Source organism: Oratosquilla oratoria, chromosome 6 (assembly GCF_046742065.1).
Source record: "Oratosquilla oratoria isolate Oo_2021 chromosome 6, ASM4674206v1, whole genome shotgun sequence".
NCBI classification, from domain to species: Eukaryota; Metazoa; Arthropoda; class Malacostraca; order Stomatopoda; family Squillidae; genus Oratosquilla; species Oratosquilla oratoria.
The window spans coordinates 66,667,546-66,682,064 of NC_134782.1; the positions used below are offsets into that span (position 1 = coordinate 66,667,546).

Consider the following 14,519-nt stretch of genomic DNA (forward strand, 5'->3'; position numbering starts at 1 on the left):
ATTATACTTAGGCTGCTTTATGGAATGGAGACCTGGTTTTGAGATGATCACACTTACCTAGTTATGAACCAAAACATCCGATCTGATTATGGACCAAAAGGTCTCCTGTCGGGATGCTCCTCCTCCTCCTTTGAATGTTAATTATCCTGTTTGGTTTTCAGGTTACCAATACCAGGACCTGCAGGAGGTCCTCTGGTGGTCATTGTCGAACATAAAGGCAAGAAGAAGGAAGTTGTTATTCAGGGTGCTTTGGAGGCCTGTAGAACCCTTGACAAGCAAGGTGTACTGCGGCAGTCAAAACATGGTTTGTAAATTTCATGGTTTTGTGAATCTTGGGATCATTACAAGAAAGAGCAGTATGTATGGCTTACATTTGAATTTCATCATGAGCAGTCTAGTCATTCATTTGCAGTAGAAAAATATAGTACGATTCCTAGTTTCTTTAATCTGTCTCATTTAGTTGCCTTTTGTGATATATAGAACTACCTCTCATTAACGGACGTTAATTAGCTGTGTTTGAGGTGTTTTTGCTGTGTTTGGAGTGTTTTTGGTGCTGTTGTTTAGTGCTGTGCAATCACTCTGCCACCCAAAAACCACTCCAAATCAATGGATTATTCACATCAACGGACACCGTTACCCCCCTTTTAGTCCATTAATGAGAGGTAGTACTGTATATGGGAAACTAGTGGCATTTTTCTCCCCTCACCCCCACCACAGGGCCATAGGAAAAAGATGTTGAGAATTAGAAGTGGTAAAGGATAGATTTAAGGAGGTGGTTAGGCCCTACTGTGGGAGCTACATTTCCTTTGATCTGAGTAGTATGTTGTCAAAAAAAATGTACACGAGTTTTTACACGACATCCCTCCCTGTCATTCACTCGAGAAATATACAAAGCAGACATGAAGAAATATATTTGGGCCATGTCATTTCCTCATTCTTTTTCAGTTACTATAATTCGCATGTATCTCTTGCTCTCTCTCCATTCCTGCTTAACAGATATTCCTCTTGCATCCAGTGTCCTTTTCATCCTATCCATCCACTTCATTCTTGGTCTTCTCCTCAAGTTCCCTCCATCCACCATTGCCTTTCACACTCATTTTGCAAATCATTTTTTACCCATTCTCTCCATTTGGCCAAATCATCCAAGCATTATTGATCATCCTTATCTGCCAGATCACTTTCCACCTCACCTTCTGCCACACCTCCATATTTCTTACTCTATCCATCCTAGTAACCCCAATCATATTTCTTAAACACATCTCAAACACATTTAGGCTCTTCCTTGCTGCCTCCTTCAAATTCCAAGTCTGCTCCATACAGTGGTGTGGGCACAATTGTTCCCATGTGCATTCATTCATTTCTTGTTCCCACAGATATTTATTTGCCTCTCTTACTCTATAATTCATCTCAACTCCCTTACTCTGGAATTCAACCTCTTAAACTCTGGCACCTAAATGCTTTGGTTTATTTGGACTAGGCAACAAGTGCAGTGTCATTCACAAGCATTCACTTCCCATGTCTTTCTATTCACACTTACCAGCCCCAAACTTCTACCTAGGACCCTCTATAGATAGAGATGGATCAAAGAGTTCAGAAATAGTTTGGTGCTCTCTTGTACACAGAAACAACTCTTGGTGTAGCAGACAAGGCAATAACAATTCTATTTTAACCAAAGACCTGCCACTTTAGCCCAGTTACTAACATCTTGAGGCCCCAGCTGGAGGTGGGGGAGTTCATGGGTACTTGGGTGCTGCATCCTTAGAGTTGACTTTGTACATTGAGGTGCAGTGGGTCATTCCAGAAGAAAATGTCATATTGGTTGCTAAAGCATTGAACCCCCCCCCCCTCCCACTCCTCTCCCCCAATACTTCAGCCATTGCCCTCTGTGACATGGCTAGACATGAAATCCTTTTGTCGGAGTTTGGGGATTTAAGACTGACCTTAATTATGTCACATGCTGATTCTTGTGGAATTGAACCATCTATCTCTGGCTTCTCACTTCCAGAAGTTGGTTCTCTAGTCCACTTCGCCATGATGCCTTGTTTTCAGAAGTAGTATTGATATAGGAGGAATTTTAAAAGGAAGATATCTTTTTACAGAATATGTTTTATTTCTATCAAATTAAAAACTAATTTTGATTTGGTCATTCTGTATCAGTTTGGTAAGGCCTCTAAGGTACTTCTGTATCTATTTATATCCCTTGTAATGGAAGTACCAACCAATGTAACTGAAACATTTGGAAGCCTTATATTCCACAAGATTGGAAGGGTGATGAATAGGTTTTGATGAGTGCAGAAAGTATACATACTTTGATTCTGCCACCTCCCTTACAAGGGGGGACAAGAAGGTCCTTTGGTATAAATGTATGTACGTATGTCATAGGTATTATGATCTCACCCTGTTATCAGCCACTCCATGTATCTCATTACTAAGTACTCATTATGTGTTCATTTTCTTCATTGCAGAGAGTCATGAAAGGAGGAAAAAGGATTGGGCTGAAAATGATTATTACGATTCTGATGAAGACAATTTCTTGGATCGTACTGGTGATGTGGAAAAAAAGAGATTGAAACGTATGAAACAGCTGGCGAGGAAAGAGGCAGAGGGACCTGAAACATACCAGTCTTTGGTGAGAAGTGATTAACATTATTGACTTTTAGTATTCTTTGGAGGTGACTTAAGTCAAAAGGCATGTACCCACTTCCACCCATTCCACTCGTGTCCACCATCCTTTCCTCCCTTGTCTTGGCTTTTTGTAAATGAAAGGTCATCCCTGTCTCCCACCCACTGCCCTGGGCCAGAAACAATGCAGCAAGACACAGTAGGTCCATAGCAAGGCTGCTTCTCTTATCGACATTCCCCACTCTCCATCTCCTCGTGCAGAAAATAGAGAAGTTCCTTAGGGTTGCATCAAAATTTCATTCACACAACTACTCCCTAGTCCTTCCCCATCCCCTACCCCCTCTCATCCTTGCATCATAGTATAATATATACACAACCATTCTCCACTTACCCCTATCACCTGCCTTCTCTCTTCCTTGCTCATCAGACACTCCCCTCTTGCTTAAAACCCCTTTCACCCCATTCATCCATCTCATCCCTTATAAGGGGGGAAAAAGCCCTTGGTATATAAATAGAATAGTATTCCAAGAGGTTTGCTTGTTCAGGGAAATCTCCCATTATTTGATGTCCATATTTTGAGTGTTCATAAGAGAAAAATACAATGTGGGATCACCAATACCTACCCATTTATTAAGATGACTGTATTAGGAGTTTTGGGAGAAATGTAAATTTTGTGGTGCTGGAATATGCTAATGCTAGAGTTTGAAATGAGCTGAGAGGTGGAGTAGTAGGGAGATGTGGGTTATGGATTTGGAGAAGGCATATGACACAGTTGCCAGAGATATTATATAGAAGAGTGGGAGGGAGTGAAGGGTAGAATAGAACTAGGAGTGGAGGAGGAATGGTGATGTTTCAAGAAGGGATACATAAGGTGTGCAAAGATGGTGGGTGGAACAAGGACAGGAGGAAATAGAAGGAAGGGTAGTGAGTGGTGGGATGATGAAACAAAAAAGTTGTAGAAAAGAAGAAACAAACATTCACAGATTGGTTACAAAATGGGATGAGAGAGTCATATGAGAGGTATAAAGAAAAGAGAAGAGAAGTAAAGCATAAGATAAAGGAGGCAAAGAGGAGAGCAGATATGAATGGTGAATGGGAGTGGAGTATGTGGGGATGGAATGGGGAGGAGTGGATTTTATGCCTTTGTTTTTTGGCTACCTCCCTTGTAAGGAGGAAAAAGCCTTTGGTATATGTAGATATGTTTTGTGGATATATGGGATGGGATAAAATCTGTTCAACCTTTTGAAATGTTGATCTTATTGATTCAGTAATGTAAGATTCACTTTGGCTTCCATGATAATTATTGTAATTTCTAACATATCATTAGGGCTTTATCATTATGATTTTGTCAAAAATTGTAATTGTATCCCTTGTTTCTACCAGCTGGAGAAGTACAATAATTTGATCAAGGAACTGGAAGCACTTGAGATAAAAGTGAAAGAGGCAGAGAAGCTGGAGCAGCAATACCAGGGTTTGGATGATGATGACCTAGATTCGTTCATGTTAAGTCTGAAGGCAAAGGCTCCTGACAAACACAAACGAGTTCTGTGGAAAGTGAGTATACAAGTCCAGGGAGTACTACAATCACTTTCATGGTTATTACTATTCCTTTAAGATGGTGACATACAGTGGTACCTCTATTTACGTGATTAATCCGTTCTGTACGTCTCCGCATAAATAGAAATTCGCGTAAATGGAAACGCTATTTCCCACCTGTTTTTGAGGCATTTTCAAGGCACAAACAGTACAATACCAAGGGGTAGGCACCGAAAAAGGACCAGTTGTGCACACAACAAAGATGGCAGGAGGAGCCACAACACAGTGCATGAATGGTGACATCAGCAAGATGGTGGTGTAGGATTTGATTTTCCATGCAGTAATGGACACCAATGTGCCCGTGTAAATAGAAATTTTCCGCATAAATAGCAACAAGATTTTCCCCATAATTTGACCACATAAATAGAATTTCGCGTAAATAGAGGTACTACTGTACTCCAGAAGCTCATAACACATCAGTTTTATAAACATTAATACTACTTTTTTTATTATTATTATTGGATTTAATGAGCTGAGTTTGAATACAATGCCTTGTTTATAAATCTCAAGTTTTCTCTTTTGAATGGCAGATAAAAATATCAGAAATGAAGAAGGAGGAAGTGAGACTACGAAAGCTGACTAATATTGCAAGAAAACTTGGGGCTCCTGAGCTGATGCCATATAAATCTGTACTTGGTGAGCTTTTAAGTGTTTACATATACAGATCTCTTGTGTTGTCTTGTTGCATTGCAGGAGACAGGGATGACCTGTCATCCATGAGGAGCCAAGTTGAGAGGGGGGAAAGGGTGATGGATGGGAGTGGGTGCATACCTTGGCTGGCTACCTCCCTTATAAGGGGAAAAGGCCCTTGGTACATAGATAGGTGAATGATATAGATTAGCAGGAAATTTGATGTTTCCAGTGCTTTAAAAAAAGTAATTCGTAGCTTCATCAGCTATAGGAATCTTTCCTGGAATAATTTGACATTGAATTTATTCTGTGGCTGCTCCCCTCCCTGTCTCTCCTCCTTCCCCCCATCTCTCTCCTCTTTCCTCCCCTCCGTCTCTTTTTTGCTCTCCCCCTCCATCCCACTCTTTCTCTCCCTCCCTCCCCCCTCTTTCTCTCCCTCCCTCCCCCCTCTCTTTCTCTCCCTCCCTTCCTTCCTTTCTCTCCCTCCCTCCCTCACTCTTTCTCTCCCTCCCTCCCACTCTTTCTCTCCCTCCCTCCCCCCTCTCTTTCTCTCCCTCCCTCCCCCCTCTCTTTCTCTCCCTCCCTTCCTTCCTTTCTTACTCTCTCCCTCCCTCACTTCCTCCCCCTCTCTTTCCCTCCTTCCATCTCTTGCTTGCTCTCCCCCTCCCACTCTCTCTCCCCACCCTTTCTTTTCCTCCCACTCCCCCCCTCTACCTGTTCCCCACTCCCTTTCCCATCACTCTTCCTCTCTCCCCCCTTTCCAATGTCATTCTCTCCCTCCCCCATCATTCCATCTCTCTCTCCCCCCTCCCCATCCCCCTCTTGCTCTGTTCTCCACCCCTCCTGCTTTCTCTCTTTGTATCTGAACACTTTAAATTGCTGTTTATTTTGTACTTTTGTAGGGGAACCTGTGATAACCAAAGAAACAAAGTCCAAAATTTCCTCAAAAACTGCAGCCTTTGCCCGTCCATCAAAAGTAATTGCCAAGGTAAGTGATCTTTAACTTTGTTACAAGTTGTTTGATTTGTAACATATTAGTTCCCCAAGATAACTTGTATACATTTTCTTAAATGAAATAATATTAATTGTTTTGCAGGTGTCAAGTCATTATGTACCTTTGCTTTATTGGTTTCAGCCAGAAGAACCACGAGTGCATCCCTTGTTCCGTGAAGAAGAACCAGAGAGGAAATTGAAGCTAACTCGGCTGGATGACGATGACACCAAAAATATGCCAAAGCCTGTCAAGTACTCCCAGCATAAAATTGGACCACCTAAATTGAAGAACTTACCTTTCAAAGCAGCAGCACCTTCTTCACCTCCATCTCAGTCAGCACAAGCACAAAAGTTTTATACAGAAAATATGAAAGAAAAGATAGAATCAAAGATCTTGAAAGCCTCTAAAGAAAGGAAATTCCAGTTGGAAAGTAACAATAGCTTGCAGTCATCTGCGAAGGGACCCGTTTTGCCCCCTCCACAGCCAGCAGGGGGTGGGGAATCTGAAGTCCTCAGCACCACCCAGAAAAGTGACAGAACAGAAGTTGAAGATGACATGATGCCCAGGAAGAGAGTTCTAGGTCCAGCTTTGCCTCCAGATGATTTTGTCAAAGCTGAAACTAAAACAGCAGTAAGTCTGATATTGAATTCTTTCATTTTTAACAACTTCAGTCTCTTCTCTGTTCACCATATCTCCTTTCTTCAATACACACAAGAAGACCTGGAGTTAGGGGCCCATTAAAAAGTACAATCTAGGAAAGCAACCTAACCTCCAATTCACTGTTATATTCATGTCTATCCCAAAGAGCTATTTCAAGATTCAATGCCTGTAAAGAAGTTTAATTGTACAAGAGATACAAATATCTTGAAAGTGATACATCAGTACTTCCATAAATTAAATATAATTTTTATTCTGTATTCTCTCTTGACACACACACACACAAAAACATGCACATACACAAACTGAATGCTGCAAGATACAAGAGCGGGTCACTATGAGCATAGCTCTTCCCGTAAAATACAACTAGGTAAATACACAGGTATATACAATCACATGCACTCATGCTCATAAATATACACAAATATCCTATCTTTCTGTGCCTCCCCTATCTTGTTCACACTACATTCCCTACCTTTCTTTTAACTATGGTATGCACTTGTTGATTCTTGTAACCTTTCTTTCCCCCTCCCTCTCTCTCTCACCCTTGGTATATGCATGTTAAAGAAAATAGACTTGTGACTATCATATTTTATGCATGAGTATGTGTTGTTAATGTAGGTAACCATTTGTTGAAGATTTACACCTTCATTCCTTTTCAATCTAGGTTAGGGAAGACATGCATATCAAGAAGAGGAAGAAGAGCAGTAGCAAGGAGAAGCAAAGTTACGACACATTGAATCCCAATTACAACACATGGGTTCCTCCTGCAAATCAGACGGGTGATGGAAGGACAAAACTCAACGAAAAACTCGGATATTAATTCCAATTTTTCCTGTTGATTGCCATATACAATGTTGCTCTCCATGGCTTCCTCTTGATCTTGCCTGCTGTAGTGTGCCCCCATTGTATTGGTTCTGCTTTTATTCCATTATCAGTTGTAGGAAGTACAGCACCCATTTGTTGTCTTGTGTTTGCTGATTGTGAATTTACAGTAGTTGTTGTTCAAAACTTATTTGGTGTAATTTATATCTAATATTTCTTCAGCACATTTACACTATAAACAAAAGTGGCAAAAGGTAAACTATTTTTAAATGTGGATCTTTATTTCACCCAGTGTTGTAAAGCTTGCCTTGTTGTGGGTACAAGGGGAAGAGGTACAAGGGTGAGGAACAGTCAGTCAGTCAGTCAGACATACGAAGACAATCAAAGTAGAACCTGCAGAGGGGTTGGCATATACTAACTGGATAGAATCTTTCAATTATAGTGTTTTATGTGAATGGACAGCTGCTGTCAAGTTTGTAAATTGTAAGTAAATTTATACATTGAAGATTTCTGGCATTTGATTAAACCAACACAAATATTTCTGTTGTGATAAAATTAACCTGGTTTCTTGAAATTAACATTTCAATACGAGTCAAATTGTCACAGCATAAGCTGCCTAATGTATGATGATTCAATGATGTATCACAATACTCATAAGATATAAAGTCACTCCTGATTTTCTCTTTCACTGAGTAATAATAAACTCAGAAAATGCAATCAAGCCAATTCACAGAATTCAGGGGTCACTCAGCTACAACTACAAAATAAAATCAGGACGCCAATGCCAAGATCCTCACATACGCACTCTTGCCTTATGATGTATATGTAAGCGTCATCATATGGAAGAGGTTAAGACTACATATGTGAAGCTGAACCTTGAATGTGGCTGTAGTAGGCCAATTTAAGTTCAGGTTAATATGAGTTCAACAGTGTTGAAGACCACACTACATCAACAGGTTTATGCTATTTGTACATTATTATGGGGGTTTTATTAACAAATACAAGTTAAACTGCAGACAACTTTCAGGACCAATCAATCATATAATCTGTTGCCATGACCACCAGTTCAGCCCATGGGTCCTTCAGTGAAATTTCATAGTGCTATTCAGAGTTCTATGTGTATAGGTCAGTCTAACACAAAACATAAGCACACAAAACACACAGGTTTGCCAAAAATCGTTGGGTCACTGGTTTGGTCCAAAGTTACTCCAGAGGGAAATAAGGTACACATGAGGAGCCTGGACTCGAGTGTGTGTATGTGGGGCCCAGCCTAATTTGAGTTTTTTTTTATTTGCATTTCATATTTTTGGCTCTGGTGCCTGCACATTTGGCCTGAATAGCACCCAAGCCAAATCTGCAGAAGGGCTCAAGTCCTGCAGCCTATGGCAAGATGGTGGCCCAATCAAAGAGTGACCAAAATTACCCCCAAAATCCCAAAGGGACCCATGGATTTTGCCAAAAATTGTCAGGTTGTTGATTTGGCCCAAAGTTAGCCCAGAGAGAGAAAACCATCCTCAGGGCACTGCAAGGTACATATGAGGAACCTGGACCCAAGGGCATGTGCTTGGGGACCAGCCAAAGTTGAGGCTTTTTATGAATTTAACATTTCTGGCTCTGGTGCCCATATCTTTGGGCTGAGTGGCACCCAAGTCAAATCTGCAGATGCCTCAAGGCCCTTGACCTGCGAGTGAAATGGTGGCTCAATTGGAAAGTGGGACCAAAATGATTCCCCCCCTCCCCAACAAAAAAAAAAAAAGGGGGGGGGCATGCATTTTGCCTAAAATCATCAGGTTATATGTACATGAATCATAAAAAAGATGCACAAACACATGCAAACTCAGAAGCACACACACACACACGCACGAATGAAGGCGTGGAGTGCTATATAATTTTTTTTGCAGATGATGCAAAATTACTTAAGAAGGTAAAAACGGAAGAGGACTGCAACTCATTGCAACAAGATCTGGACACGATATGGAATTGGACTCAAAAGTGGGAAGTGAAATTTAATATAAAGAAATGCAGTATAATGGAATTTGGAAAGAGTAAAAAGCCCATTTGGAAAGAGTAAAAACAGAATATCAAAAGATTACAGAATTGGAGAAGAAAAAATAAAAAAAGCAAACTGAAAAAGATCTTGGAGTGATGATTGGAAAGGACATGAAACCTGATAAGCATATAAATATAATATTCGGAGAAACCTACAATTTATTGAGGTCAATCAAAGTGGCATTTACTTACATGGATGAAGAAATGATAAAGAAAATACTAACTACACTAATAAGACCAAAACTTGAGTATGCAGCATCACTTTGGACACCCAGTACCAAAAAGAATATTAAGAAACTAGAAAGATTACAAAGAGCGACAACCAAACTAGCACCGACTCTCGCCGAACTAACATATGAGCAAAGACTATCCAAACTGAACCTACCAACTCTGGAACAAAGAAGAGAAAAAGGAGATTTGCTGACTATCTACAGAATAATGAAAGGAATGGAAGTTTTAGACAGGAATGACCTGTTAGTGTGGGACAACGGTAAAACGAGGACATGGAAAAAAACTGAAAAAAGATACCGGTAGTTATAGAAAAAACTTAAAAAGGAACAGTTTCCCACACAGAGCGATTAATACATGGAACAAATTAGACAACAAAACAGTATGTGCAAACACTATACAACATTTTAAGATAAAACTTGATGCGGAGAGATACAAAGACGGGTCACCACGAGCATAGCTCCCCTCCCGTATATTACAACTAGGTAAATACACACACACAAAACATACATGTATTCACACACAAACACACATAAGACATGCTGCAACATTATGGGCACCCAATACCAAAAAGAATATAAAGAAAATTGAAAGAATACAGAGAGCAACTACAAAGATGGCCCCAACACTTTCAAAACTGTCATATGAGGAGAGATTGTCATAACCGAAATTACAGACTGGAACAAAGAAGAGAGAGAGGGGGACTTGCTAATGATCTACAGAATCATGAAAGGCGTGGACGTCCTTGAGAGAGAAGACTTACTAAATTGGGATAAGAGAATTACAAGGGGACATGAAAAGAAACTCAAAAAGGACAATTATAGAAGAGATCTGGAAAAAAATAAGCTTTGTCTGGAACAAACTAGATGAAAAAGTGTGTGCAAAAACTATATATGAATTTAAGAGCAAACTAGGCACTGCAAGATACAAAGATGGGACATCATGAGCGTAGCTCCCCTTCCCATAAGATACAACTAGGTAAATACCATAATATATAGATTACTTACTTCATCTATATACATTCTTTCCTAGTGTGGATTTGTTTTAATGGTTACTAAGGGTTAGTGTTGATTACAAAGGTAAGATATCATGTTTTGTGTATTCTATATGGTGATTACATGTTGGACATTTGGTACCTGTTGCCAAACAGTTCTTTGCTGGTACTATTTTAGTACTACAAGAAGTGGCACTTACATGTTTTAGAAGTGATTTCTCCATGGGGTTTATGTCTGGGGATGTCCAGTGAAGTATTAAATGGTTGGTCTAGTCAGGAATGCCTACATTTATTCAAGTAGACCCAGACATAAACCCTGAGCAGAGGTGGATCATGGTATGAACTGAGGGAATTGCAAATGTGTAGGACACATGGGAAACTCCTACAACATCATCTGTTCTGTGTTCTCTAAAGATAACAGCTGTACCTCTTTGAAATGTGAATGTTGACACTGTTGTACATGGTTGCAGTTCCCAATTCTATGCCACCAAAAGGCACCATTGCTACCTAAGCACACAAGAACTTTAGACTTACTTAAGCTCAGGTAACCATCCAGCACTAAAACAACACCAACACAAAATCAACTTGGTAAGATGCTGTATGACCAAGGTGCAGTTACCACACATAAGACACAAAGCATACCATCATACTGCCCAGCATTTGTGCATCAAACAACACCAGCTTATTTTTTGAGTGACACATGGGTTAACTTGATGGCAGGTCTCCTGTGAGAGAGAACACTTCCTTGTAATACCCATGTCAGAATTTTATTTATATAATTCAAATGAAGGCAATAGTATACTTGCATGTTAAAAGATACAATTTAGATAGAATGAACATGAAGAAAGGCACAAATACTTACAGGATTTATTTATTCACACTTCAGTATAACATTTTCTTCACATCGATTGACAAAGATCTAGTTGCCTGGACTATGGTGGAGATACATAATAAAGGGACCAATGATAGGCATCTGTTTGTGGTGGTCCTGTTTGATAGGTAACCAAGAATAGTCTTGCCATCACTTGTCTTCCAATCCCAAGAACATCCTTACCTCCACTTAGGGGCTGGCACTCAAGTCTCCGGGCCAGGCCAAAGATCTCTCAGCTATAACAGTCTGATAACTAGTGACTGCTCCCTTCTTCCTCCCCCCTCCTACCAGCTGGTGACAAGAGGTCCATACTAATACATTCATTGCAGACAACAATTCAATATTTCTTTTGGGTAGGGAGCGTCACTGCAAAGCTGGTATCACCTGGGAATCAAACCTGGGACCTTCCACTTTCTAGGCAGGTGTGCTTAACGAATACACCACAATTGTCTCCAGTGACTACTTGCACATTTTCTTTCCAGAGGAATCTTTGGGAAAAACCTGAGGATTATTGCTTGCTGCTGTGGTACTAAAGGTTTTCAGTAAATTCAAACCATGGTAAGGGTTACAAGCTTGGACAGAGTGAGAAATAAGGTGGGGAGGGGAACAGGGGTGGAAAAATAGATGGCAGATAGGGCTGACAAAAGAGTATTGGGATGATTTGGACACATGGGAAGAATGAGTGAAGAAAGATTAGTAAGAGAGGTTTGGAAGGCAGAGGAGGAGGGAGTGATTTTAAGGGGACACCTCTGGACAAGATGGGATGGATGGGGTAAAAGGGGCTTTCAGCAAGAGAGGAATGTCTGTTGAGCAAGGAAGGGAGAAGGCAGGAGATAGGGATGAATGTAGAATAGCTGTGTATAGATGACACTGTAATGTAAAGGGAGAAGGTAGAGAGTAGTTATGTGTGAATGATATTTTGACAGCCCAAAGGGATTTCCTCCAATCTTCTCTTCCTGCACAAGGGGACAGACAGGATGGGTCACCAATTAAATGAAGCAACCTTGCTGTGGATGTACTGTGTCTTGCTGCATTGCTTCTGACAAGGCAGTGGGCAGGATACAGGGAAGACCTGTCATCCATGAGGATTTAAGGTGAGAGGGAGGAAAGGATGGTGGATGGGAGTTGGTATGTGCCTGTTGACTTTGCTACCTCCTTTGTAAGGTGAATAGATAGTTTCTTTGAGTTTTATTGACAAGAAAACCACAACCCCACAGCAACTGGTAATGGCCCTCAGGTCCTCTCATAGATCTTTCTGGGAAGAAATGCTGGACTGCTGTTGGTGATGTATTGTTAAGTAACATTCCTATATCACTGGCTTATAGAAATAGAGCAGTCACCAGTTGTTACTTCTCCCTATGCGAGAAGCAGGAGGAAATACATTTAAAGTAATTAGAGATCTTAGGCCCAATATAGAGATGGTATCAGCACCTTTGAATAGAGGGGAGCGATTTGACAGGTTTTGAAGATGGAGAGCAGAGAGAATATTCTCAGTCACATCACTCTTGCAGGACTGCCATTTACAAGTGCCCCTTGTTGGTCTCAAGCAATAATTATTATTATACATCATAAACATTTTAAAATAGCTCAAAATAAAAGTTCTTATAAACCAACAAAAACAAGCCAAGCAAAGATAATAACCCTTAAAGACTATTAATATAGTTATAAAATGGAAACATGCCTAAAAAAGCTAGTAACAAATGTTGAAAGTAGAAGAATTAGTTACAAACTTAACAATAAAAGTACAACACCTTAAACTTTGGGCTTGAATAAATAGTACGTGGATGTGTCTACACGAATGTAGATTCACAGAAGTGACTGGAACATGAGGTGGTGCATTGCAATATTACCCCACAATATAACACAAAACCATCCTATTCCATGCTTGGTGCAAAATAAAAAATTTGCTCTGTGAATGAGGAGGATTTATACTACAATGTTCATACAAATATATTCTAAAATCTATGATACTGTGTGCTACGTCATTGATCTCCCTCTGGTTTCAATGGGCAGCATTAAGGCAGCAGCGGCAGAAAGCACCGCAACAATACCGTAAATGGCTGTGGCCAGGTGTACAGAAGTACGAGTTAGTACCTGGGCAACAACTGGTGTGATCATGGCCCCAAACCGTGCAAAGCCAGAGCAGGTGCCGACACCTATTGCCCGTAGGGAAGTTGGATATACCTGCAGAGGTAAGTATTTGATAAGTTACTTGTTGCTTATAGATACAGTATCAAGTCTCCATCAGATAATTAATGTTGTGAAAGTTTACTTTTGGCTGTTCTTAGAATTATGAAGTACATACATACATATACCAAGGCTTTTTTCCCCCTTACCAGGGGGGTAGCCAAAAGGGACAAGGCATAAAAACATTCCCACCCATGTCATCCCCGAAAACACTCCACACCCCTCCACCCTCCCTCCCATCTTAGCACCTCCTAGATGACGGGTCATCCCTGCACCCTGTCCACTGCCCTGAATTATGAAGTAACAATGAATAAAAGTATCTGCTGATATTTAGGGATTAAGCAGGGAGAACGGGGATGGAAAAGGAGTTGGGAGATAAAGTTGATGATGAGTATTGGGGTGGTTTGGACACAGAAAGAATGTGTAAAGAAAGATTAGTAAAACAGAGGTGGATAGAGTGAACAGGAGGGGGCGACTGAGGAGGAGATAGATGGATGGGATTAAAAGGGGCATTGAGAAGGTAGGGGATGGCTGTTGAGGAATGAAGGGAGAAGACAGTAGATAGGGGTAAGTGGAGAATGGTTGTGTATGGATGATGCTGTGATGCATGAAAGGGAGTGGGTGGGAGATGGGGGGGTTAGGGAGCAATTATGTATAAGTGATATTTTGATGCAGCCTGAAGGGATTTCTCCCAGTCTTCTCTTTTTCTACATGAGGGGATGGAGAGGGGAGGGTCGCCAATTAAATGAAGCGGCCTTACTATGGATGTGCTGTGTCTTGCTGCATTGTTTCTGACCCAGGGCAATGGGCAAGATGCTGAAATGACCTATCATCCAGGAGGAGCCATGAAAAGAAGGAGGAGGGGT

The 14,519-nt window shown here is 40.8% G+C and overlaps 2 protein-coding genes across 2 annotated transcripts in view; one reads left to right on the forward strand and one right to left on the reverse strand.

Moving 5' to 3' along the window:
- The window catches only part of LOC143026549 (kanadaptin), a 20,688-nt gene extending 12,855 nt beyond the window's left edge, over positions 1 to 7,833 (forward strand). The window contains exons 8-14 of the mRNA XM_076187127.1: positions 162 to 304; positions 2,466 to 2,629; positions 4,006 to 4,176; positions 4,749 to 4,854; positions 5,751 to 5,836; positions 5,984 to 6,472; positions 7,167 to 7,833. Of these exons, the coding sequence (XP_076043242.1) occupies positions 162 to 304; positions 2,466 to 2,629; positions 4,006 to 4,176; positions 4,749 to 4,854; positions 5,751 to 5,836; positions 5,984 to 6,472; positions 7,167 to 7,322 (1,315 nt within the window). The 3' untranslated portion in view covers positions 7,323 to 7,833. The remainder of the gene's footprint in view (positions 1 to 161; positions 305 to 2,465; positions 2,630 to 4,005; positions 4,177 to 4,748; positions 4,855 to 5,750; positions 5,837 to 5,983; positions 6,473 to 7,166) is intronic.
- A 1,559-nt stretch (positions 7,834 to 9,392) lies between these two features.
- The window catches only part of LOC143026550 (synaptic vesicle 2-related protein), a 28,607-nt gene continuing 23,480 nt past the window's right edge, over positions 9,393 to 14,519 (reverse strand). Inside the window, exon 13 of the mRNA XM_076187128.1 lies at positions 9,393 to 13,650. Coding sequence (XP_076043243.1) covers positions 13,444 to 13,650 — 207 coding nt within the window. The 3' untranslated portion in view covers positions 9,393 to 13,443. The remainder of the gene's footprint in view (positions 13,651 to 14,519) is intronic.